This window comes from Chironomus tepperi, unplaced genomic scaffold (assembly GCF_022539635.2).
Source record: "Chironomus tepperi strain 1889 unplaced genomic scaffold, CSIRO-AGI_Ctep_v1 contig_445, whole genome shotgun sequence".
Lineage (NCBI taxonomy): Eukaryota > Metazoa > Arthropoda > Insecta > Diptera > Chironomidae > Chironomus > Chironomus tepperi.
Window position 1 is genome coordinate 8,014,201 of NW_027226567.1, and position 27,993 is coordinate 8,042,193.

The 27,993-nt window shown below is 31.2% G+C and overlaps 3 protein-coding genes across 10 annotated transcripts; 1 reads left to right on the forward strand and 2 right to left on the reverse strand.

The window, feature by feature from the left end:
• The first annotated feature begins 577 nt into the window (after positions 1–577).
• Positions 578–15,438, forward strand: RhoGAPp190 (Rho GTPase-activating protein 190). 7 transcript variants are annotated; one of them, XM_070649972.1, is made up of 15 exons: positions 578–1,029; positions 1,732–1,833; positions 2,670–2,770; positions 2,952–4,090; positions 4,334–4,998; positions 5,785–6,582; positions 6,655–7,014; positions 7,082–7,219; positions 7,301–7,348; positions 7,513–7,695; positions 8,000–8,368; positions 8,434–8,670; positions 8,953–9,008; positions 9,072–9,703; positions 9,770–15,438. In XM_070649972.1, the coding sequence occupies exons 2-15, from the start codon at positions 1,785–1,787 to the stop codon at positions 9,966–9,968; spliced, it is 4,974 nt and encodes a 1,657-aa protein (XP_070506073.1). In that variant the 5' UTR covers positions 578–1,029; positions 1,732–1,784; the 3' UTR covers positions 9,969–15,438. The 7 variants fall into 7 exon arrangements, with proteins under 7 accessions (XP_070506073.1, XP_070506074.1, XP_070506069.1 ...); XM_070649973.1 differs by having other exon boundaries at positions 8,000–8,065; positions 8,171–8,368; positions 8,953–9,703; XM_070649968.1 differs by having other exon boundaries at positions 8,953–9,703.
• Positions 15,439–15,774: 336 nt separating this feature from the next.
• Positions 15,775–16,711, reverse strand: LOC139097949 (tRNA (guanine-N(7)-)-methyltransferase). The gene is made up of 3 exons (XM_070649976.1): positions 16,568–16,711; positions 16,085–16,514; positions 15,775–16,020 (listed from the first exon to the last, which is right to left on the reverse strand). Exons 1-3 carry the CDS (start codon positions 16,654–16,656, stop codon positions 15,814–15,816), a joined length of 726 nt encoding a protein of 241 aa, XP_070506077.1. The 5' UTR covers positions 16,657–16,711; the 3' UTR covers positions 15,775–15,813.
• A 227-nt stretch (positions 16,712–16,938) lies between these two features.
• Positions 16,939–27,993, reverse strand: bdg (sodium-dependent transporter bedraggled). Of its 2 annotated transcripts, none has more exons than XM_070650289.1 (12): positions 27,588–27,993; positions 24,559–26,246; positions 22,734–23,161; positions 22,187–22,589; positions 21,903–22,119; positions 20,915–21,095; positions 20,643–20,807; positions 20,473–20,569; positions 18,989–19,177; positions 18,498–18,925; positions 17,842–18,234; positions 16,939–17,561 (listed from the first exon to the last, which is right to left on the reverse strand). In XM_070650289.1, exons 2-12 carry the CDS (start codon positions 25,673–25,675, stop codon positions 17,064–17,066), a joined length of 4,116 nt encoding a protein of 1,371 aa, XP_070506390.1. In that variant the 5' UTR covers positions 25,676–26,246; positions 27,588–27,993; the 3' UTR covers positions 16,939–17,063. The 2 variants fall into 2 exon arrangements, with proteins under 2 accessions (XP_070506390.1, XP_070506389.1); XM_070650288.1 differs by having other exon boundaries at positions 27,429–27,993.

The window sequence follows — 27,993 nt, forward strand, 5'->3', positions numbered from 1 at the left end:
GCGCAGAAGTCGATGTGTGAGGTGAATTTACGAAAATGCTCACTTTGATGGGGTGACTTTGATGATTTTTATAGTCTGACCCCTGTCTACTTTTTATATACAATATAAATTTTCAATACATACTTTATTAAACCAGACTTAAATAACTTCAGCAGTCTATTCTCAATTTAAGCTTTACTTTTAATTTCTTAATCGACGAAAATTTTAATTTAAAATTATAGTAAACATTCACAATTTAAATTTTATTGGATCCAATTGTTTATTAAAAAAACAGTAAAAATATTTGAAAATAGAGTTGCGACTATAAAAAAGTGCAAAACATTAGCAACAAACAAAGGGCAAACTGTCTCAAACATTTACAATGTCGGATTCACCTACCTGAATTCTAGCTTTAATTTTCTCAAAAAAATCATTTAAATTAATATTTACCTGTCAATTTTAATACCTGATCAGCAAAAAACATCAAAAATACGCCCAATAATCTGCCGGGATTAACAAATCATCACCAAAACCTTCCAACGTATTTTGATAAAATTCAAATCAAGCTTAGCGCATTATTACAAAATGTGAAAAAATTGAGTGTGTGGTTTAAAAAATCAAGAAAAAAGTATAAAATTAAAATAATTCAGTATTAAGCGTTTTAAAATACCAAAAAAGATCTTTAACAACAAATATAGTGTGTCAAAAAAGTGAATTAAGTCGAATATAAGTTAATATCATCCGATTAATAGTGGAAAATCGAGAAAAGAAAAATTGTTTTTGCAATGTAAAAAAAAATCTATATTCTATCTATCTAAAAAGATCCAAGAAAGGAATATCTGTTTGATAATAATAATTCAATGTCAAGATGGTCCATTAAATAATAATAATAAATATGACTTTTGGCACATGAAAAAGTATTTTGGAACCAATTATATAAAAAAAACATCCATTTTTCCCTCAAACCATATCACACTAACTACTATATAAAGCAGTAAAAGGAAGTCTTAGTAGGGGAAGTTTTTTTTTCAATCGAAAAGAAAAAAAAAGGTGAGAAAAAGAGAAAATCGAAAAAAAAAATTTGTTTCGAGGATATTATCAAATTTATGTTATTTCGGTGCGACCATTTAGGACAATTAAGTAGCATAAGGCATTAATATCGTAATCAGGTATATTCATATCGATTTTATTAACATTTTAATGTTCAAATTATATTTTATGTGATCATCAAAAAATATAATTTGATATTAGGACGGTTCTGTATGTATTTTTTCTCTCAAAAAAATCTATGTCTCGCCCGTGAACCACTCCATTCCCAAAACTGTATCATATATACACAATCATATAATTTTTTTTTTTGATAGAAGAGTAAAGGAAGACAGAAAAGAATTGCGAACATTTAGAGTTCAATTGTGTAATAAATCAAGATGTATTTGAATATACAGATACGATAGAAGTATTTTCATAAAAGAATGCTATTTCCACTTCTTTTAAAGTGACTACCCGCAACGTCTGAACATTTTTGATATAAAAATCATCCACCCACAAGTGGATAAAACATTTTTTGCATTGCAATTGTCAAGATAAGGTCATTTAATAGGCTCAATTTCAATTTAATTCAGCCTCGCTACTTATTTGTTTTAACATGCATGCACATATCATATAGCTCTGCTCATACATTTTCCCCAACTTGGATTTCTCTAAAGAATTTTCATTATTATTACTATTATTTTCTTCATCACCTTCATCTAGTATCAACACAATCTATTGAAAGGATTTTTTTCAATTAAAAATAAGCACCAAGCATGAAGCAAATCAATGTCGCTGTTGTGGGATTAAGTGGTGTTGAAAAAGGTTTGTGCATATTATATTGAAAATAAAAATTACAAAAGTCCTCGTGTTATTGATCGAGGGACTTAAGCGCATTTTTGTCCCAGCGATCAGTAATTGATTAATAGATATTAATAGGTATCAATTTTCCTACCAAAGAAACAGATCCAACAGGATCCATACAACTTCCAGACTCTCAAAATCAAGATCCAGTAAGATCACTTCCAAACCCACAAACACAAGATCCAGTAAGATCCTTATAACTTCCAGGCCCACAAAAACGAGATCCAGTAGGATCCAGGTCACTTCCATTTAATTTCCTAACTCACAAAAACAAGATCCAGTAGGATCCAAGTTACTTCCAGACACCAGATCCAGTTAATTCCAAGCTACTATAATAGAAATTTAAGCATTTCATCATATAACGGATTTTAATAATTTAAACCTCATAACGGTCAAAAAAAATTCAAACATTGTTCAGTAAACACTGTAAAAACATCGAAAAACATTGAAGAACACTGTAAAACAATGAAAAAACGTGTTGATGTTTTTGTTGTTGTTGTATATGAAAATGATAATTTGTTAATTATAGTATTTATGCGATGATTTGAAACTTTTAAATGCCCGGCGCCGCAATAACTTTATGGAACTGATCTTTTAAAACCATTCCGAGCTCTCTACGATGTCTAGATAAAAAGTTTTTAACGTCAGCCGAACGACCGAACAAAGTGTCTTATTAAGCTACCTTTTTGAAAAAAATTTCAAAAATGCGCTAAAAAATCATATTACAGAATTTCTGCATAAAATGTTGGAAAAATTGCTAATAATCAACTTCCATTTGTAATCATTTACAATTATAGATAAGGGTAATTCTGGAGTTGGAAAGTCATGTTTGTGTAATCGTTTTGTACGTCCATTGACCGATGACTATAATATTGATCATATATCGGTTTTAAGTCAGGTAAGTGTTGTCTTTAAGTTTTTCATATTTTTTTGTATGAATGACTAGTATGGAGTATGTATTGTGGTATAAGAAACCATAGGAACTAATACCTTCTAATCCTTTTTTGTATGTGATTTGAAAATGCATTCTCTGTATCTTTATCGCTTATTGTTGTTTTTATATTATTATATCTTTTCAGTCGGATTTTAGCGGTCGTGTTGTCAATAACGATCATTTTCTGTATTGGGGTGAAGTGCGTAAAACATCCGAAGAAGGTGTTGATTATTCATTTCAAGTCATCGAACAAACAGAATTTGTTGACGATGCTACATTTCAGCCATTTAAAGTCGGAAAAATGGAGCCATACTTTAAGAGATGTGCTGCAATTCGTGTCAATTCGGCGGAAAAGTTAATGTATATTTGTAAAAGTCAACTCGGTATTGAGCATGAATATGAGCAAATTGTCTTGCCTGATGGTCGCTTCCTTATCGATGGTTACATTGTCGTATTTGACGTTAGTTCTGTACCAAATCGTCCTGTTGAGAAGCAAGCTGATTTTATCATTAATGTTATTAATAATTTAATGAAAAATAAGAAGCCAATTGTTCTTGTAACAACCAAAAATGATGATGCAAATGAATCATATGTGAGAGAAGCTGAGAAAATAATTCAGCGTAAAGAGTACAAAGGACAAGTTGCTTTGGTTGAAACATCTGCACACGAAGCTATTAATGTTGATTTAGGATTTATTATTCTCGCTCAAATGATCGATAAGGCCAAAAATCGTTCAAAAATTGTCTCATATATGGAAGCAGCTAGACATAGAAAGGAACTACTCGATGCTAGTACGGAATATGTTACAAGATTAATACGACAACAAATAACAGACCATCGAGCCATATGGACAACATCTTCGAAGAAATTAGCTCAACATAAGGAATGGCAAGAGTTTATTGAATTGTTTGGAAATGATGCAGGCCTAAGGATTTTTAGGAGACATTTAAAGAAATTGAGAGAAGACTATCAAAATAAGAAACTACAAAGATATTTAGATGCATTCATTTCAGTCCTACATGACATTATACCTGATTTGAATTCACTTAATATCGATCCGAATCTTGATTGGGATAAGATTCAAGTGTATTTAAGAAATCACATTGATTTTGATCAGTATTTCTTCGATAGTACACAACAAAATGTCTCATGGATGGATCTCAGTGATTTTAGTGATATGGAAGAAGAGAATCGAATACCATTTGATGTTGTTGATACAGCTGAAGCCGAGACAGTCTTTAAAAATCATTTAAATAAACTCCAACAAGAACAGAAGAGATTAGAGTGAGTATTGATTAATTATTATTAATTTATATTTATCGATTAAAGGACAAATTCTTTTAATGTTCCTCCTCAAAACTGCCTTATCACACTGTTAGGATGCCAAAAAGGTGAAAATTTAATTTGTTCACTTTTCATATTTTCAAATTTTATTTTTATCTTTACATTAACTTGATGGTTTTCGTTCCTTCTTCATACATCATTCGAAATTTTTCTTTCTTTTTTTTTGTTGTTTTTCTCCTTTAGATGGAAGAAGCAATTTAAGAAATTATTGGAGGAGACTAACTATGTCACGCCTGGAAAGCAATTGTCAGAAGTTCGCGTTTTCTTTCTCGGAAGGGAATGCTTTGAAGCATTATCAGAGCACGATTGTCAGCAAATTTATGATAATCATCAACGTGAAATTATTGAAACAGCCAAACATAATTTTCAAGAACTTTTATTAGAAAATGCAGACTTATTTTATCATTTTAAGACATTGGAACCGTCAGGAACGATTACACAAAATGACATTAAAGATATCACGGATGTATTACAAGAGGATTTCCGTTATAAAATTTTAGATCGATTAGATCAAGATAGGAAATTAATGTTATTTCAACATCTCGGTTTTGTGCATTGTCCAATACGTGAACATTGTCCAGCATTTCCAAATTGCATTGATTCGTTAGTTGAGAGAATTGTCACATCAAATGAAATACTGCCATCAAGAACGCCGCACAAAGATGGACAATTACAATTGAATCTTGTCGTTATTGGTCTCGATTATGTTGCAAATGATCTCATCAGTAAAATTCATCTTAATTGCAATGATAATGGAGAGTATATATTCGATGGTAATACTTATGGATTGTCAATTGAAACAATAAATCGTGATAACGATTCATTTGCGTATGATTTGCAAGGAAAAGGTGAGTTATATCATTAAATTGTTATTTAATTTGGGGATATTGGATGTCCAGCAGGGGTGTATTGGATGTCTAGTCAGGGTTGTATTGGATGCCCAGCAGGGGTGTATTGGATGTCTAGTAGGGGTGTATTGAATGTCTAGTCAGGGTTGTATTGGATGCCCAGCAGGGGTGTATTGGATGTCTCGCAAGGGTGTATTGGATGCCTAGCATGGTTTAATTCGAGGAATTTTCAATTAATATGGTCGCTTCAGCTACAAAATTCATTTTGACCTTGGAATCTATTTATTTTGGGTTTCTTGGATGTCTAGCAGGGATGTATTCAATTAATAGGGTTGCTATAGTCACAAAACTGTATTTGACCTTGGAATCTTGCATAGCATTTAATGCCGGCTTAAAATTGAAGTCTGATTTTCTAGATATGTGTATATTAAAAAGACATTTAATATAAATCTTTTCAACCCTTTTATGTAAAGGATCAAAAGAAGCAAGAACATGCGTTAATCCCACACTGATCCCATTAATAACTGAACACATATTAATGTATTTTTATGGAATTTTGTTTCAATTTAATATCATTTTAATAATTTTATTACAATTCATAGCTATGACAACGACCATGGAAATGCTTTAAATATGTGTTCCTTCCTTTTATTTTCGTTTTGTTTCTTGTCATGATCATATTAAAATGAAATTTGATTGAATTTTCTTTATTTTTATTAAAATTGTCATCACGTATTTTATGTTTTTTTCTCTCTTTTTTTTTATCAACTCAACATGGTTTATTAGGTCTCATCTGTTGCTTCTACAATAAAACAACATTCCAATATGTATATGATATTGTCGATAAATTACTCGCTGAAAATACTGATTTTAAGGAGAATATGAGTAATATTCATTTAATATTATTAAATGAAATTGATAGTAGCGGTAAAATAGATTTAAGTGAAATAAGTGAAACGCGAAAGGAAGCACAACAATTATGCGAAAAACTCCATTGTATTCTCTTAGATGCCAATGATTATTATACAGCCATTTCACCACAATATCAGCACAAATTTATCAATAATGTATTGAATAGTGTCATTGAAATAATGCCATTTGAAGATCTCAAATATAAGGATGTCTTTCCATCAGAAGTACCCGATATAAGAATAATAATGTGTATGTTCTGTGGTGATCCATTTTCAATTGAAAATGTCTTGACATCAATGACAAATGAAACAGCCTGTATGGCAAATGGTGAACGTAATATAACATTTGAATTATTCTTGGGTGATCAAAAGAGACGTGTGGAAGTAATATTATCATCGTATCATGGAGCTAATGCATTTCGTGATGAACTTGTACATGGATTTATATTGTTATTTTCAACGAAACGTAAAGCATCACTTGCGACACTTAATGCATTTTCAATTAATATTCCTAATTTACCAATGCAAATTGTCTCAATTACCGATCCTGGTGGTGCTTCATCATTCTTTAACAATGAATTAACACAAATGCTCATTACGGAAGGAAATAATCTTGCTGATAAATTAAGAGCACATTTTGTAACAGCTGGTGATGAGGAAAATGGCTTTAAATGTAAGCAAATGAGTTTCATTTCTCTATTTCCATAAATTAATTCCACTCATAATTTTCCATTCCATAACTTAGTTGCATCATTTGCTCCATTCTTGAAAGAGGTTTGGGATAAGAAGCCAGAAATAGAGCACGCTTTTCACATGGAAGAGCCACTTACAATTGATTCTGGTGAAGGTACAATGGAGCATTCAATGCATCATCATCAAAATGCACCACAACCACCACCTAGATATGAAAGTTATTTATTAAATGGATCATATAGACATTTTGATAAAATGAGTCATAGATCTGTAAATTCATTAGACGGTATGGAAGAGAGTGTTAAATACGGAAATGTTCCAGACGAAAGACAAGCTTATAGTAATATGTATTTCTATGAAGAGAATAACAGTGATGCTGATAAAGATGACAGAAATAGGATGTTGGGAAAAAGTAAGATGATCAATTTTTCCTTTTGAAAAGTTGTGAATTTTTTTTAAAAATAATAAAAATATTAAAGGTTTTCAAATGTATCCATCACCACCAGAACCAGCACCGCCAGATCATCATCATCTTTTAACGCCATCATCAATTTTAAGACAATTAAAGGAGAATGCAGCAGTCTCACATTCACAATCTAGTCTTGAAGAAATAAACTGTAAGAATGGAAAAAGTAATTGAATCGTTCCATAAATTCATTTACTAATTTATTAAATTAAATTTGTCTCTTACTCGCAAGCTGCCGATGCAAGCGGATCTAAAGAATCATTGAATACATATGATTCAGGTTTTTGTTAACTTTCTGCTAATTTTTTTTTCTTTCTTTGTCTCTTGCTTTTATCACATCTCTTATTTTATATATATCCACCCAATGAATTCTTATGAACTGAACATTTTGTCGATGACATGTCTGAACACGAACTAAATATGATTATTATTATCTATAAATAGGTTGGATAGATGACCATATGAAGGATGATGTATGGAAGAGCATGAATGCACACGCATTTACAACCGGTAGACCGCGAATTAGTCCAAATACGTTTGGGAAGAAGATACCGCCAGCAGTGAGGCCAAAAAGTCAGACATTGAAGCAGCCTGGAAAGATTAATCTCATTGAATCGAATGCACAAGGTATGAAAATAGTGAATTACTTGCCTATGTGGAGTTAAGTTACAACAGAAGGCTTTCCATCTGACTCTGTTGCTGGCTCTGTCACCTAGTTTGTACAAATTCTCTGTCTGTACGTTGAGCTGACATTCTTTCATTACTGTTCTGCGCCAAGTAGCTTTTGGAGCTCCTGGTCGCTTTTTCCCTTGTGGATTCCATCCATAAACTTGTGTTTCTGTCCCAGCAATGACATGTTAAGAAATAGCCAATGACCTTGACAAATTTAAACATAAACAAATGATTCATTGTATTTTTTTATTCTCTTTAGTTCCAGGAAAACTGAATCTCGCAAGTTACGCAATAGTGAATGAAGCATTAGCACGGATGAATCTAGGTGATAATAATAATAAACCAGTTTTAGATAAAAAATTTTCCTATACACCCGGTTCCAAAATATCAAAAAAATTAAAATCAAAATCTTGTGATGCAACGCATGCAGCCCCCCAAGGTGATGATATGAACGAGAATGTTGGTGCTGGTGATCAGGATTATGAAGAGGCCGAATATGAGCAAATTAATGATGGCTTTAGTGAAGCAGTCAACAATATAGCTAGTCAATTGTTTTCATTCTCATCACAAGATCATCAAAATTCTATGCGAAATAAGTTAAGGCAACGAAGGGAGAAAGAGCAGCAAAGTACTTAGCTTTAATAACTAATATTATTAATTAATTACTCATATGTCTATGATATATATTTGCAGGACTCTCTGATAGCGAAAGCGACTCAAGTTCACTTGAAAGAAAACGTGGCACCGAAGGCTATAAATCAAATCGTAAACCACAAACGCACAAAAGACGTCAAAAGAAACGTGTAGCTATACCCGTAGCAACTCCAAAAATACCGGCAGGCTTTGATCCAAGTAATAATAGTGGAATGAATCCTGCAGCTTTAATGTATCAAAAATTGAAAAATGAAATCAATAGCAGCCTAGAAAAAGGTAAATTGTTGCTTAAGACACATCCTTTTTTGGTGTCTTTAAATGTTTTTCATTATTCCTCATACATTAACGCTATACCTTAAAAATTAATCAATGTTCTTCTTGAGCAAAAAAGAGCAAAAAAATCAAATTCATTAGTTCATTACTTAGGCATAAAAAAAACTAACAATTATGGAGGTGGTAACAATTGCATCATGGCTAATCATTATGTGTCTAGATCAATTTATATCCAATTATCATTTTAAACATCTTTTTCCTTTAATTATTTATTATTCATTATAGACAAAATGGGTGAAGAAGATGTTTCATCACCCCGCGAAACGCAATCACCAATAGTCGTAAGTCGATCAAATGGTGTTGCGAATTTGCGAAAAGTATTCAATGGCTGTTCACCTTTACAGTTTGGTGTATTACCAAAAAGCTCAAAAGATGATCGTGAGAAATTGTTAACTAGTCAACAGCAAGCAGTTCCACAAACAAAATCAAAATGGTTTAGACAGGATACGGAAAAGAAGGCACAACAAGCAAATGAGAAGGAGGAGAAGAAGCGATTAAAGGCTGCTGCAAAGAGTACAGGAAAGTCCGGAAAGACACTTGCTAGTTTTAAAATGTCCGATAAGACACCATTAGTTCCAATATTTTTGGAGAGATGTGTACATTTTATAGAACGTGAAGTTGAGTCGGAAGGCATTTATCGAGTACCTGGAAATCGTGCACATGTTGAACTTTTATATCAACAATTTGATGAGGAAGATACAGTTGATATTGAGAAGTTGGATATTCCTGTTAATGCTGTCGCAACAGCATTAAAAGATTTCTTTTCAAAACATTTACCACCACTTTTTGAACCAGACATGATGAATGAATTAGAGGAAATAGCTGGCTCAAGAGGCGGACTCATTTCAGCAAATCCAATGAATATGGAAGTTAAAGCTGATAGAAGTTGCCGTTTACTAGCTTTAAGAGGATTACTCAATAAACTCCCACCAGCTAATTTCAACATTTTGAAATTTATATTCCAACATTTTGTTCAGTAAGTTGTAACTTGTTATGCTGCTTAATATCAACTTTATTAATATGATTATTATTATTATTACAGCGTCTCGGAACATTCAAAGCTCAATAGTATGGATAGTAAAAATTTAGCAATATGTTGGTGGCCAACATTACTTCCAATCGAATTCACCGATATGCTTCGATTCGAATCGATGCGTCCATATTTAGAAGATATCGTACAGACGATGATTGATCAATATCCATTCCTTTTCTGTGGTCAGGAAGCATTTGTTATGGTTTGAGATTAATTGAAATCTCTTTTTTAGATCATAATATATTTAATTTTTAAGATTTAGAAAGCGACGCGCCCCCCCATCCCCATACATGACATGTTGTGAGTTTTTTCGCTAGCTTTTATATACTTTTTAAAAAAAATCTGCGTAAGTTACGCAAAAAATGTTTTCCTAAGTTGCATAGTGCAAGAAACAAGTTAAGGATGATGACATAATTTTTAGGTATTTTTAACAAAAAAAAACAAAAAGTAATGGACAAAAATGCATGCGAAATTGCATCGAAATTAGATGGCATTTATGAATAGTCAATGAAAAGTATTGATAGACACAAAAAGTTGGAATATAATGATGATAATAATAAGCATAAAAATTATTAATTATTGATTTCGGTACAATAAATTATTGTAAAATGATGTTCGATGTGATTTTGGCATGCTACTTTTTACAAAAAAAAAATGGTATTTACATAAAAAATAGTTAGGAACGCTTTTTATACATTGAAATGAAATTTTATTAAAAAATTTCGACGTGAAGATAATAAGCTTTTTTGTTCGCAATATCAAATTTAAAAGCACCACATAAATTATATGCTTTATACATAAAAATGAATATAAACACATACAGACGGATATTTCAATCACGACAATCAGAGTTGCAGAACTGGCACTTGTGACAGGCAAGAACCATACAAATTCTTGACAATTGGATAAAAACCTTACAAATTATCAAGAAATTGAACAGTTTTTGCCTGTCACAAAACAGTTTCTTACAAAAACCCTACAAATTATTAAGAAATTGTACGGTTTTTGTCTGTCACAAAATTGTTTTTTTTTTTTTTTTTTTTTTACAAAAAAACCCTACAAATTATCAGGAAATTGAACGGTTTTTGCCTGCCACAAAACTGTTTCTTACAAAAACCCTACAAATTATCAGGAAATTGTACAGTTTTGGTCTGTCACAAAACTGTTTCTTACAAAAACCCTACAAATTATCAAGAAACTGTACGGTTTTTGCCTGTCACAATTGCCTGTTTTGCAACTCTGACGACAACAACATAAATACACACATAATATAAGTTGCTTTTTAACTTTAAAAGTAACATTTGCTTCACATCTGTCCAAAAAATGAAAAAAATTGTAAGGATAAATTTATGATGGCGCATTATTGCGTTTTATTAAACGTCAGATTTTAATCGTAGAAATTATTTAAACAAAAAAACAAGGATGAAGGCAAGAAGAATGAAAAAAATTAATAGAAGATGTCTCCGAAGTTTTTAACAAAATAAAATATGGTAAAGAATTTTAAAAAGTAATTAAATATATATTTTTCATGAAGAACTTTATACAAAAAAAAAAACTCACACACTTTGCACGTTTAAGTAATTAAATGTTATTTAATCACGCTGAATCATGATTTAAGTAAAATACTATAAAAAAAAACTATGAGAATATATGTATTCTTGAGCCGTAAGACTGCACCGAACATAAGTAATGATGAAAAACCCTGAAAAAAAAAAATAAATCCAAGCTGAAATCCGAGTGTGACACTGTGACAGTGACAGTTGCATGGTTGCTTGTGTAGTAGCTTTCAGGCAGAGTTTGGCTGTCTCAAAAAACGTCCGTTAATTTGTCTTAAAATAAGTTGAGTTCGAATTTTTCGAATTTTCGACAATCTAATTTCGAAAAACTCGAATTTGTGACGGTCACATTCTACTATGAGGTTGCTTACTCGGAAGGGACACTCTGTGGAAAGGGCGAGGAATGTGACCTCAGGCAGATATAGCTCTGAATTGAAACCGAATTCGATAGAAGTCCAAAATTTGATGCTAGCATATTGTTTGCAAGTATTGTAAACAAATGCTAGAATTTCAAGTTGCAGTTTCATGCGATTCTTACAAACAGTATGAGAATACTAGCATTTAGAGATGCTAAACAGTCACCTGTGACAGGAAAAAATAATTCAAATTCTTGATAATTTGTATGACTTTTCTTATAAAACCATACAAATTAACAAGAATTTGTACGGTTTTTCTGTCACTTTTCCTTAAAAACCATACAAATTATCAAGAATTTGTCTCAAGGTTTTTGCCTGTCACATATGACTGTTTTGAAATTCTACTTGAATCAAATTAAACGATCCTAGGTAAAGCCAAGACTAAAACTGCCCAGAGTTCTATTTTCCCTCCTTTTTCACCAAGTTTACCTCCCAACTATGTCACAACTGTCACAATACTCATCTCGGGATGTATTTTCATTTATTTCATACACAAAAACCTTAGCAATTTGTATATTGATAATTTTTTTATTTTTGACATAATTCTCATAATTTCATTCTAGAATAGTTCAATGGAGCTCACAATAAATCCTTCTATGACAAAAAAAAAGTCGTTAATTCTTGCTATGTCTACCCCCCGATATAAAAATCTAATGAAGTAACTAAAAAAAACAAATGAAAATATCATTTTTATTGTAATTTTTCAATTATACAATGGTTGTGCTAATTTTATTTTTGATAAATTGATAAAAAAAAAACAATATTTAGAGTATCAGTATAAATGGATGAATATGTAAAAAAGAAAAAAAGAAGAAGATACTTACTGCATGCATTGTAAACAGACAACAAAAATTGAAAGTCATCTGATTTAAGATATTTATTCTAATTTTGAAGAGTATTTTTGTTCTGTGAAGAGACATTCCAAAAGGGTTATTTGCATATTACATTATATATTTGCTCAGTATCTTGCGTGGTACAAGGTCGTTAATAATTTAAAGGGTTTCTATTGGAAAATCCTTGTGATTTTTATCTTGTAGGTAGCCATTTTTTTAAGCAAAAAACACAAAAAATTGTTATTATATGATTTTCTTACAAAAATTGAGAATATTGATGGTTGGAAACTGGTTGTGCCACTTTTTTGCTCCAATTTAGACTATAATCAAAGCTAAAAGATTGTTAATTAAAGTAAAATTTAAGAAAAACTTTTTGAAGTGACAAAAATTTTGAAAATCTTCAAAAAAATCTCATTTGAATCTCAAAAAGTCGTTGGTTGCAACTTTAAAGCTCATTAAAATCAAATCAAAGTTCAAATTCGCGAAAACAGCGCTTAAATCCTCTTTAATACCTTTAATAAGATTTCTAACATTTACCATCAATAATAAATTAGACATTATTGAATTTTCCGATATTAAAACCTTTTTCCGAAGATGGGATAACAGCAGATAACAATGAATAATGATTACAAGATCCAATTATTATCAAAAATTATACACTACGATCATTCCATAAAAAGCCAGTATTTATATCACAAAATAAAGGACTCAATCTATTTCGGAGATCACGTATCGCAAGATTAATTGGATAATTTAATGTAAGATGATAATGTAATGTGCTCAAATATCCCCAAAAAATAAGAAATAATTGTATTATCTTTGAAATCCATTGACATTCTTATTATTTTTAATGTGTGGAGGCTTCATGGCTTTCTGAAAAACACTCAGTCACATAAGTGTGATGAGAGGAACTTCTTTACGCTTCCATTTAGAACTTTAACTAAAAGTGAACAATTTTTTTTTTCTTTTTTATATACCAAAATATACAAAAGATGATAAGGAACAAAATTATTATGAAAAAGTGCCATGAAACTATGCATGCACCATCAAGAGTTATTAAGTATATCTATGCGCACCGACTAAAACTTTTTTACATCACGAATTTTTAATTTTGAGAGATAAAAAAAAAATTAACGGATTTTTCAAATTTAAAAAATAAACGGTTATGATTATTTTGAATCATTATTTTGTCATCTCGGTTTTAAATAATTTTTAGCCGTTAAATTTTTCAAATTTAAAAAATAGACGGTTACAATTTATTTTGAATCATGATTTTGTCATCTCGGTTTTGAATAATTTTTAGCCGTTAAATTTTTATATTTCAAAAATAACGATTTAAATAATGGAAAAAAGACGTAATGAATTATGAATGAGATGATGATGAATATTTAACGATATAATCTTTGCCAATATTTGTTTTACCATAGAAACAAGAAACATTATCGTCAAAATGATAATGATGAAAAGAAATAATCAATTAAAGTAATAAAAAATGCTTTTTGATATTGTGGATTTGAATATAAAAAAAAAATAAAATTCAAGTGTTTTTTATGAATGAAATTACTGATGAAAAGTACCGTAAACAAAAAAACTTAATGTCTTTAATGGATTATATGGTGAATTAATCTCTTTATAAAAATAAGGATGAAAAAAAAAAAAAAATAATTAAAATGAATGTAAATAATTTCAGACCTAAATGTTGATTTTTAATGACGCTAGTTTGATTTGAAATTAAGGAAAAAAAATATGAGAAAAATCAACGAAATCAATCAAAAGAAGAAAATTTTCTTGTTGGATGGAGAGTTTGTGACTTAATTAAACTGTTGATCCAGTGAGAAAATATTGTGACAAAAAAATAAATCTTTTTATTACATTTTATCATCATCGAAAAAGAAAATCTATTTATCTATTATATTTCTAGAATATAACTTTATTAATTATGAGAATTAGAGATTAATGTGACCGACTCTTTGGTGGATTTTTAATTAACTGAGTTATAAATATTTAGAATAATGAAATATCTCAAGCTTTAATCTTGCCACTAGAAAAGTTCAAGTACTGTCAAGTGGCTACAATGAGAAGATTTACGTTGTCAAATAATTGGAATGTAATATGAGCAACTTCTATGGCAACTAGACTAGACTAATGTAGGCTGTTTATTAGATGTTGAATTTATATGCAACATTTTATCAAGTTTAAAATTTAACGTATTTTTGAAATTTGAAAATTAACGGTTTTCAAAATTTTGAATTCAAATTTTATCATCTCAGTATTTTACTTTTTGAATTTCAAAAAAAAAAACCGTTGAAATATAACGTATTTTTAAGATCCGAAAAATAACGGCAACAAAAATTTTGAATTCCAATTTAACCATCTCAGTATTTTAAATAATATTTAGCCGTTACATTTTGAATTTCAAAAACCGTTGAAAATATAACGTACTTTTAAGATTTGAAGAAAAACGACCACAAAAATTTTGATTTCAAATTCTATCATCTCAGTATTTTAAACAGTAATAAGCCGTTATATTTTGAATTCAAAGAAACCGTTGAACTTTTTAAGTTTTAAAAATAATCCCAAGAACCAAATCATTCACATTAATCTCTAAATCTCATCGAATTAGGTCGAGATTTGTTTTTTTCCAATTATTAATTTTAATTCTATCATTAAAATACCGTAGAAATTTTTATGGAAATGATGGAATAAAGATTTCTCAAAAAATTGATGCCATTAAATTAATCAAATACAAAACAAAAAAAAACCAATATTTGATGTCGTTGTCTTTTTGAGCTAAAAACCAAATAAAAAACGCTTTATTTGTATAAGAGTTTAATGATATTAAAAAAAAGAAAATTTCCCTTTTGAATAAAAAATAAACAAAGAAAAAACAAGTCTCAAAAATGATAAAAGAATTGCCAATTCAATAAAGTCGCCATAGATCAAATCCATATTTGCCATTTTCTTTTCTCACATCAAACAGGAAGAAAATCTCCGAAAAGTAAAAAAAAAATATATAATTAATTTTTTTCATACATAATATTGCCATCTCGCCTCTATCTCTCTTATTAAGACATGATGAAGTGAATGAAAAAAAAACTTTACAATTATTAAAGAATAAAGAAAAAATAATTATTATATGAAAAAAAAAAAGAATTAAAGATTCTTAAATGTAAAAGGAACATCTTTAAAGAAAAAATAAAAAGTGGGAATTAAATGTCAAAATACATATTATGCCTTTATTTTCCTCCTTATACACGTTTGAATATAGCTAGGAACTTGCTGCCTTGATTTCTTTCAACTTTTTGAGCTTCTTCACTGCTATTCAATAATTTATCATGTAAAATGTCACTTTTCTCTTCATCTTCTTTCAGACGCTCAAAGCTTGGATGTGCTGATAAATGTGATGTCATCCAATCGTAAAGATCCTTAACATCCGTCACAACATACAGTAAACCCTAAGAGAGTTGTCAAAAGGATGTAAATCAATCAAAGTCATATATATGGATATAATGCACGAACCTCTTTCTTTAGAACATAGGCGTATTCACTTAATAATGATGGATTGATGATTCGCCACTTATGCTTTGACTTTTTAAAGTGTGGATCAGGAAATAGGAAGAACATTTTTGATAGTTGAGCTTTATGGAAGTAATTGACCATGTATTTCATGGAATTACTTCGTAAGCAGGCGACGTTTTGATATTTGTCTGGATATAAGGCACGCAGTGATTCGATACGGTCTTTAACATAATCTGAGACTTTCACACGAATTTCCATTCCAATTGAGATTTTGTCTGGATATGTTTCACCTAAACTAATTAAAAATCCACCATATCCACAGCCAAAATCACCGAATTCTACCTTCCTATCGCCAATTTCAGGATACAATTCCTTCCATGTAGGATGATTCGTACTGGTTTCTTGATCCAATTCATCTGGATTAACTGGACTAAAAATGTTTTCTAATTAAATTAAGTTATTTAATGAAATAATAATTCTTACTATGCAATACTATGATCTGATATTGGATTACTATGAGCTCTTTGCCGGTAAAATCTTTTTTGTGGTAGACGAATCGCTGTTTCAGCCATAATTAATGTTTTTATTTTCACAAAATTCTTCACAAAATAATGATGTTTACGTTTTTATAACCTTAAAAAGTGCGGGAAGAATTCAAAATTTTTTCGTAACAGCCAGTTTAAAATGGATTAGAACTTTTCGAACTATAGGTAAATCCTTTAGCCTTCTAGATTCTAGAGATGATTTCAAATATTATTTCCTCTAGACTGTGACATTTTGTCATTTTCAGCTATCACAATTACAGAAGTAACATAACGGTCGAAATATATTCAAAAAATTAAAAACCAGGCGAATTCGTAAATTTAAATTTTTATTTTTCCGTTAAATTATAGGAAGTTTTCTACATTTTATATCACGACTTTAATCATACATTTTCTCAGTTAAATAAGGTAATAAATAAATATACAAGCTATATTTTCTATACAATATGTGAATTTGTTGATGCAACTGAGATATCAGATAATACTAATTGTTCTGTTGATTGTGAACTTCGATTAATTCTTCGGATTGATGATCGAATAAATTCATTGAAGTTTTGCCCAAGTATCGTTGGACGGGATGTCGTGGGATGACTTTGTGGGCGAGATTCTACGTTAGATGAAATTGTCGGCACGATTGTTGTTCCGTTAATAGTTCCGGTTGTATTATCACCTCTTCTTAATCGTCTTACACTTCTTCGTATACTGTTTCTTAATACTTTTGCGACTCTTAGTCCCATAGCCTTTCCATAACTTGGAGGCGGTGAATATTTTGGTGGCTCATCGGAAATTACATTATTGTTGTTATTTTCATTCAAATTGGTTGTAATGGGATTTGATTGTGCTAAGTTTGGTTGACATAATCGTCTGATTGGGATGTGGGATAGTGAGTTTGTATCTCCTGTGTCTAGTGGTGGACGGAAAAGTCTTTCGATTCTCTGGAAAGATTAATAAATTATTTAAAGTTTGTCCAGAATATTTTGAATCAAATTTTTTGGCAGAAATCATCCACTTCGAGATTTTATTTGCTAAATTATAGCTCAATTTACTGCTTTATTAATTTTAAAGCTCTTCAAATTGTTAACTTTTTATGAGCAAAGCAATTTATGTTGTTATTTCCCATTAATGAGGTGTTTAAAGCCCAAATTATCAATTTAATTTTAACAAATAAAAAACGCGGGAATATTCCAAACCATAATAAAAATTCATTGAACTTACTTCCAAAACATCTCTCGGTCCACGACTCAAATAAATATAAATTTGTACTAATGCAACACATGGTAATAGAATTAACAGCGATACTTGCAATAAACCACCAACTTGTTTCACCCATAAAGGCCAATTTGACATGTGACTCAAACTTAATATGTTGCGTTGATGAAACAATTCATTTGAATGGCTCTTTTTATACTCCATTACAGACAGCAATAAGAATCCAACAGGAAGTAAAACATTCCAAGAAAATGCCATGAATGCTGAAAGCGTTTCAGTCAATCTTAATTCTTTCACCAAGAGATCGGACGAGTATGGCCTTCCACGTACCATAAAAATAGCCAGTAAATATGATGTCCATAAAATTGGAATAAACCATGAACCGCCAAAGATGTTATCCTGTTGAGGAAAAAAGGAACATAAAAATTAATCCACAATAAAAATTGTCAAATCAGAGTGTGACTTTCTCTAAAAAAAAAAAAATAAATATATTTTGTCGTTAATATTCAAATTTATTTTGACCGTTACTTTTACTTTTCTTCGTAACGTACATTTTAATTTTAAAATAAGTTGAGTTCGAAATGTTCGAAATGAGTTCGAATTTTTCGACATTCTAATGTAGAATTTGAGACGGCCACACTCTGTGTCAAATAATTCCATACCAAAAAGTGCATAATGACAATTCCAATATCTGTGGTCATTGGTATGCCTAAAAACAGTCCAGTTACACAACTTAATAATATAGCTGATATTGAATTTCCAATTGCTCCACTAATTGACTTCCACATGACACATAATTGACCGATGCCAAATAAAAATAGACATAAGAATGCAATTGTACCCCAAATTGGCTCAATTCGTGAGCTTATTGCTAATGTTGATGGTAGAATTTCTGTTATAAGTCTAAGTGGCTTGTATCCACTTTCCTTATAAATTTGTTGTCCTTGTTGATTTACAAAAATTGGACGTTCTGAACATTCACCGACGACATTTGAGTATCGTGTAATCCATTTTGATGGTATTGAATGATGAAAACTTGGTAATGAGGCATAATGTACGGGCCATAAGAAAATGTCATTCTTTGGATTTTCTATTATTAAAAAATATGGACATTAATTAGCATGGATTTAAAAATGGATATTCAATAACTTACCAAATGATGCTGGAAAGTAATTAAATCCATTTAATTTAAGGATAATTATGCATGTTGATCCCAATACACCCCCGAGGAAAAGTCCAAAAAGAGTCAGAAATACGATGAGCAGTGCTTCACGTCGCAAAATATAATTATTCAGCCTTTGATTTTTACCAGATTTACAGTACATTGCATAAATTGAAACGCCTTTGAGGGAAATAGACAGAATAAAAAAGAGATGTGAAAAGGTCAATAAATAAATGAAAAAGTTTGTAAATTATTCAGTCTTGTAATCAGAACGCGTATCGTGGTGGAAATAGGCAAATTGGCAATTGCTTATGGAATTTTAAATTGTTTTGGACCATTTTTTGTTGATTTTGAGAAGATTTGAGTACAAAATTTGAAAATATTGAAGTAAAATCTTCAATATAGTCATTGTTCCCGAGCTTTGTGTTGCTCAAACACAAACAAAGAAGGCTCCATCACAGAATTTTGAATGCTCCGCCATATGGACGCCAAACGGAGGTGACTTCCATTTAGTGTTAATAAAATTGGTTTAGCTTTTGGGAAGGCTTTAAAGCTTCATGGCGGAGTCTTCATTTGTGTCACTCGGAGTTATAACGTTCATTTGAGATTTGAATTATATTTATTGTACATAGTTCAAACCCCTTTCGATACAAAAGTTCAATCTGTATTTGAACTCCAAAGAATAAACATCATTTCGTAGATTTCGATACTAAATTTGAGTCAATTACGAGATCTGGTTAAGTCTTTTATGATTAAATTGACGCTGTACCTACAGCATAAGAGCAATTAAGTTGATTTCAAGTAAGAAATGTTCATTATTTGACGACTTAAAAACAGAAGAAATAATTGAATGAAAGGGGCTTGCAACTGCAAAAGGGAAAATAAACTAATCTAAGTTGCAAATTCAATTTAAATATTATCTGACAGTTGATGAATTCTCAGTTGATAAATTATATTTTAATTTAACAATAATATTGAAATCTGCATAGCTCAAACAGACAAATTGCATGCTTTCGTGGTACAGAAAATGCCACTACGGTACCTAAAAGCGGTCTCTTTGCCTGTAAACGTTAGTCATCAATACAAATGACGACTGCTCCATCAAGCTCCATCTGTGCAAATTTTAACATGACATTCCATTTAAATTAATCAAATTAGCAAGAAATGTATCACAATCGCTTACAGTTATTGAAATAATAAAGAACCGTCCCAAAAAGCTTATTTTCGAATAAAAAAAATTGGATCTTAATATATTTTAATTTAATTGCAATTCCTCTTATTCAATTTAATTACTTAAACCGGTAAAAGTTTAAATCAACAAAAAAAGTCTGTAAACAGCTACATTTAATGCCCAGAAAAAAGAAATTCATCTTAAATGCCGGTTGTATGCTTAACATTACTGTTTATAAGAAATTGCCTTTAATAATATTAATTAATTAATTAGCGACGTATAAAAAATGAGTCAAAATATTCACCTTGTATCCCCCACGTCAAAAAGACTTCTTGTGCTGCGACCGACCAACTATGAGAATTCGCAAAGAATTCCTGCCAATCAGTAGCCGGAAAAATGTCCTAGAAAATTCAATTAAAATGTTAAATTGATATCAAATATTTGTCATAACATCAAAAGCAGAAGCTATGCTACCTGAACAGTCTCGAAGTTCAATAAAGTTAAAAATTTAATACAGACAGCTGCCAGACCCAAGAAGCAAACTAAACACATTCCAATCATGATCTTTCCAAGTGACTTTATTCCACGACTCAGCACAATAAACACCAAAATCCACACAATTGAGACATTGAATGCAAGCTGCAAAATGGGAGTATAAAGTCAGAATTAATTGTTGACAATGATGAATAAAATACAATATACAAGTCAGTCGGTAGATTGATGGACACTGGTGTTAATTGTATTACCTGAAATCTCATTTTTCCATCAGGGGTATTAGCAATGCCTGACAATCTTTGCAGCACCACGCCATTAAAATAATCTGCTATATTCTCTGATAAGCGTAATGCTGAAATGTTTTGATAGCCTCGATACGAGTCGAATCTCTCCTCCCACAAATAATGCTCGTCTGATGAGATCATTGAGTCTCTGGGAAAAAAATAATTGAAAAAATTGATTTTACTTCCTTTATATTGTGCTTTTCTTGGATATGCATAATCTCAAGGATGTGATGATAATGTGATGTAGATTTAGGGATTCTGGGGTTGTTTGATTTGGTGTATTGGCCTAACAGGCAAAGAGCATGGTATATATGCATGAACCTTTTATGGTACCGAACGACCACTATGTAGCGTGGCCAGAGGATTTTTGCAAAATATCGGGACACTTTTAGAAAAAATTGGGACATTTTGAGGCTTTGCCGGGACACAGCAGCAAGGTAGAAAAGGACAGAATTGTCACGGCAAAAATACAGCAGATGGCCGCCCTACCACTATGGTACCTAAAATCGGTCTATTCGTCTGCTAAAGTTGACTGTCTATGAGCAAGACTCTAAGTCATGATAATCGATAATTAGATTTAGATACTTGAACCGTTAAAAACCGTTGAAATTTGAATTTTCGGATGAAATTTGTAATTTTGAAAATTAAAAATCTGTTAAAATTCAAATTTTTCTTGACCATTAGCTTATAAGCTTCATGTTTTCGTTAAGTCAAGTTTCAATAATTGCAAGTTTAGTGACAAACTGAATTGTTCATCCTAATTGTTCATTCAATATGTATTCTCAAACATGCTCTTTTTTGCGTATCAATCAAGAGGAGTTCCCCTTGCTACTCATCTGCCTATCATCATCATCATCACAACAATAATTAAGGTGAGAAGATTTAATTTTCATTATAATTAAATTATTCAAGGTTTCAATGCACACATCCAAAAAAAACAATTGACTTTGTTTACCTTAAATAGATCAATACCCAAGCAATGCTAACGCTTGAATAGAGACTAATAATGCAATGTGTTATCATCAATGCAATGCCAATGCCAACGCATATTGGTGCTATTTTGAACATCGTCACTATGCCTCCTTTAATTTTATGTCCTAAGACAATTTGTAGCCATAAAAATGGTATGCCAAATATGAATGACAGCAATAGAAATTGGACGAGAAAATTGGCTGTAAATATAGACACAAACATTAATATTCGCACGATGTGATTGTATAAGGCAATAACAATGCTTACCTCCAAAATGCACAGAAAATATTGCAAATCGTGAAATATTGAATAATCCCAATGTACAAAATAGACAAGTTATTGGACGACTTATTAAGTACGGCCATGTTGACTTTGATTCACTTGAATTATCATTTTGATCTCTATCATCATCCTCAGAATTATTCGTTGATATACCAGCGGCTGTAAATCGTGGATGAATATCATGTATTGTTGTTATAACATCGGGTATTGAGCTTGATCCGGTACTTGAGACCATCGATACGGGACTAGAATTACGTGATGATGCCAATGAACTTTGTTCGGATGGTAGACTCTGTCTAGGTCGATGAGCATTACGCTGTGATGGAGTTCGATTCACAACTGGGGCACTATTTGGACGTTCTTGTTGTTGATGATGAGCAATTATTCTCTTTAATGGATGAAATAAGCAGAAGAAAGAAAATATAACAGAACATTTCATATATGTTAATAAACTTTCGGGCATTAAGCAACAGACACAAGAATAACAAAAAAATTAAATTAACACAAAATAAAAAAAAATGTGAAAAATTACAGCTGCTGAATGGTTGAGTGAATCAGCCGCTAGAGATGATATGCGTACGGGATTTGACCTTCTTCCATATTGTCGCGGACGACCATCATTCATTCCATGTTGTGGCTGTTGTTCCAATAATACAACGTTAAAGAGATCTGGCATGTTTGTGTTCTCGGAAGTAACGTCATTGACTTGCGGACTATTTTCATTGTTTAAAGCCACCCGAAATTCATTTCCATTCTCAAATTGATTTTCCTTTTCACATTCACTGGGGACGGCATTAGTTTGTGGATTTATGTCATGTGACGTTGATGGCGGTATCGTATTATTTGGTGGTGATTCAATTTCTTGCGGCATTTGAAATGGATTTAATTTTTTCATTGACTTCCGTAGCCATGATAAATTACTTCGCGATCTTTTTACGGCTCTTGTGTTGATTGCTGATTCTGATGGAGGAAATAAAATAATTATCAGATTTTTGTATTAATTATAGGAGGAATTGGCAAAATTGGATTGATTGTTAGAGAACATTTGGTTTCTATGGTTATTTGAGTTCTAGGTATGGGTATGGGATTCTCTCCCTCTTTTCAACGTAATTCATATAATCGTAGATGTTCACTCAGATTCAAGGTCATTGTCAGGTTTTTTCAAAGAAGGTCTGAAATTCAATGAATCTAGCTCAAAGTAACTCATACTACATAACGAAGCATGTGCACACTCCTCTGTCGCGGCACCATCCCTTACACCAAATATGCAAAATTTTGAATTTTTGTTTATGCACTTTCCCAAAATAGTCACGGTGACTAAAGTATCATCTTGTATTAAGAAGAAACATTAAGAAAACACTATGTACTAAAGGTTCTCGATATCGTGACCAGTAAAGATCCTCGAGATGGATATATCAAGAATTCCAAGTTTTCGGGATTTTCTGTGATCGAGACTTCAAAGAAACCTTTAACTAAGGCCAAGACTTCCCAGTTCTGTCAAGATTTCTACGGATATTTCCATTGTAGTCTCCATCTTGGAGATTTTATCAAAACTGAAACTTCAAGTGCAGTTAGAAGACTTTAACTGAGTATTCGATTCAATAATGCAGTGATAGGCTACCTATGGGTAACTAGTGTCTAGGCTTACCACCAAGGTGTGCCACGAGAAACAAAAGGTTGTGCACCACTGCTTTAACGTCTGCAAAAGTTAATTCAACTATTTTCCCCTTGATAGTTACTTTTTCATTTGGTCTCTGATTCTTCAAAACATGACTACGACACAAACGTCTCGATTCTTTGATATTATCAAGTCATTTAGCTTAATTGAACATTTTTAACCATTTTTTTTATCGAAAATTATGAAGCATTCTTCAATATTTCTTAGTAACCCAACTTCAAGCCATAGAATCCCCTTTAACACCTCTTTTTTTCTGATTTCCTGCCAAGACAATATTAATTTCAATATTCCATTGTTTACAAGTTATGAATCATAAAAACTGTCATAAAATCACCCTTAACAAGACTTTAAAGACAGTTATAACAAAGCCGCACAAGTTCTTTATGGGCTATTTTGATTTAAGTCATTAATTTAATCCAATAAACTGTATGTTTATAAATATTCAAGAAAGTTTACTTTCTTTTGTTCTTTAAAATTTGTCAGTTCCTCATTTCAACACAAAATTTCCCATTATTTCCGCATCATACCCTAATAAAGATGTATATTAGCACAATAGTGCTAAAATTAAGCAAAAGATATGACTGAGTCATGGAAAAAAGATAAACTGCTAATAAAAAATTCTCGTTATATCCAAAAGACTTAACTAAATTAAAAAATTATGAAATTTTTTAAGACTTACCCGCACCAGATGTTGATTCATCACAATTCACGACAGTTGTTTCAATTCCTGAAGCATTAAACTCACTCAAACACTTTCTTGGACGTTCAGGATCGAAAGAATGCCTAAAGCTATGTCGAAAATGTAGCGGTTCACTCATTCGTGACCTTGCCTTCGGTAATGTCGTGCAATGAAAAAGCGAATCGCTTATTTTATCACTTTTTTGTATATCATTAATGACATTGTCGTGGTGTGCATTGTTTTCATGAATATTCAACATTGTGCTGCTACTACACTCACAATTATTATTTACATTTTCTAATTTCACTGGTTTCTTAACTTCCTCAATTTCCCTTTCATTTAAGACATCCGTTCGTTTTCTTGGGACTTTATATGATCTCCTAACACAATTCTCATTATGTACATTATTGCTTTCGTGTGACTTTATACGCGGTAATGTGGAAAATTTTTTGATAAAAGAACAATTGTCATTGCTGCTACTTGGACTTGTCTCATTGACATTAAATTGTATCGTGTGCCCATTTGTTGATTTTGTAATAATAGTACAGCTATTTTCATCCATATTGTCATATTGTTGTTGACCATCACAATTAATAGACATGGTATTTGTAGTTGTCTCATAAGAACCGTTGTTGTCGTCATCATCAATAGAATCATCGTTAATGTCATTTGAGTCTTTAATGGGACACTCATGGCAATCATCATTATTAGAAATATTTAATTTCACATTAGAAAATTCATTATTGTCATTTACATCACTCTCGTCGTCAGATGAGCTATCCAAAAGCTTATAATCATCACTGTCATCATTATCTGATACGATGTCTTGATTGACAAGCAAATTTTTACGATTAAGTGGCTCATACACAAAACTGACACTGTTTACCATCATGTTATCGCTACTATGCGATCGACTGACCCTACTTCCCATGATATTATTGATTTTTGTTCGCTTTTCAATGTCAGTATAGCTCTTACATCTTCTAAACTGTTTTTCATATTTTCTTGCGGTTGCATATGCATGCAGCTGGGATGAATGGGGGTAATTAATAGACATTTGCGATGTTTCATGATTATCACTTTTATGACTGCGGTTCACTTCTATTAAACTTTCCATTGCTTTTAATTTAATAAGTTTTTAATGCACTTATGGATGTTCATGTCCTCAAATAATAAATATATTTAGTTCTTATGTAATAAATAACTTCAACACGTTCTTATCTATTCAGGTCGTAACTAACTTTTTATTTTTTTACATCGTCATGCAATAAAAAATAACAAATTTACTGAATGAAATTCCTGGGTTCCGTTACAAACACACGACTATACAAAAATTAGTTCCAAAATTAAATCTAAATTGATTTTTCACTTTTACGGGCTTCATGAACTACACATAAACTTTGCTTTTTTTTGTTGTTTGTTTCATTAGCATATATATTCAGCACTGCTTTATGCACTTTTTCTTTTTATTTACTCATCACGTATACTGAGCATTATTGAGTCATAAAAGAATATTTTTTTTAAAACGTGTATTGCACGGGATTTATACCATTTTTAAGTTTGGGTTGAGATAATTATTGGTTGAGGAATAGTCAGGTGCACATTATTGCGTAAATTATTGCATTTGTGTATCATGAGTCGCTTGCATTTCATAATGTACTTTTTGCATAGAATTTATTTACGTCAGCCTGTGGGAAAGCGGAATTTTAATTATATTAGAAAATTTTTTGCGAATTTTTCAAGGTTTTATTGTTGATTTCTAAAATTAAATTTTTTGTTGGCAGGTTTGGAATATTTTATTCAAATTTTAAGTCTATTTTAGTGAAGAGTCTCTGGTTTCACTCTGGGTACCACAAAATATCAAGCTTTGGGATGTGGCCAGTAACAAAGTAAGATGAAAGGCCTTTTGTAATAACCTAGGCTCCAAGTCGGAGCATGGTTCCAATAAGTAAGTAAGTACAACAAAATATCAAACAAAAATTGATTTTAAAATATTGTCAATTTGCACATTGCGAAGAAAAGGAGAATAATAGAGTTCTAGGCTGCCATGGGGCTGGTATAAATGAGCCCAACCAAAGGCTAGAGTCATTCCAACCTGGAAACACTTTTTTTATATTTTCTACACTTTTTGCTATGTTTCGAAAATTACGTTATGCTTTGACGGCGAATAGGGACTGACACTAGTGTTACGAAGTCCAAATTTCACGATTTAGTTACAAAGCGTTATGTTGGACAGAAAAGGGGTCATAAAACACGCTTTTAAGAATTACTTAATTTCTGAACGTTCCCTTTGGGTATTTAAGCGTGCAATGAATGAATGTAAATCTAAAAATTGCATTGCTAGAATTCGACTGGAATTTTCTATAAAATTGATTTAATTTCACTCGATTTTTCAATGAAAAATATAAATTCACTTTGAATCATTTAGTCTACTTTTAGGCTCTTGAGTCTGGATTGGCATGATTCCTTTAAGGCTTTAAGGATGGGTCTTCTATGAAGGCCAAAAAAGTGGAGTCTGGACCTTAGCGAAGGAGTATTTTAACCATTTTGTAGTCTAAATCACCAAAGTCCGGCCAACTCTAGCTTGAGCTAAAAGTCCCGACTAACACAATTTAGTAATGTCTCTTTCTAATTGCCTTAAAATAGTGACTTGAACGAGCATATGTGTTTGTCACTAAATTTCCAAATTGCTGCTCATAAAATTCACTTTCTCACTTTTTTATTGCTCTTATCACATGATTGGGTCCAATGACCTTCCCAAGAGGTTCTTTAATGGATGGTTGGCTAACACTATTGTCAAAAAAATATTTTTATTTTGATTCTTGACACAAGTTGTCATAAAAATTTGAAAATAAAATATTTTGTCATACTTCTTCACACAAATTATTCCAAAATAATCAACACCGGCTTCGCACCTAACAGTTATTTATCCACAAAAATTGTCAATACATTTACTCAACAAATATTTGACATGACAAATGCGTTTTAATTCTTCACTGTCACTAGTACCACAAAAACTTTATTCTTACACTTTTTTTTTCTTATGATCACTAACTTCTTCTTCATCACCATCACTATGAGTGTATTGGTGTTGTGAGACGAAAAAAAAAGAATCGCGATTTGATTTCAATGTACTTGAACTTTTTCTCTTTCCTCCATTCTCTCCATTGCCCACTAAACACAAGAAATCCACTTTTATTTCAATTTCTATTTTTAAGTCATTCAGAATTTTTTTTAATTCATTTTTTTTTCATGTGAAAATATTCCACAAATGCACAGTTTATAAACATTTAGGGCTTGTGTGCGACATTCTTTTATGCCAAAAATTATAAACTTTTTAATATTATTTTTTGAAAATAATAATGCAAAAAAAATATAAAAAAACTTCTTAAGCCAACATATACACGTCTCGATTGAAACTTCTTGCCAACGTTA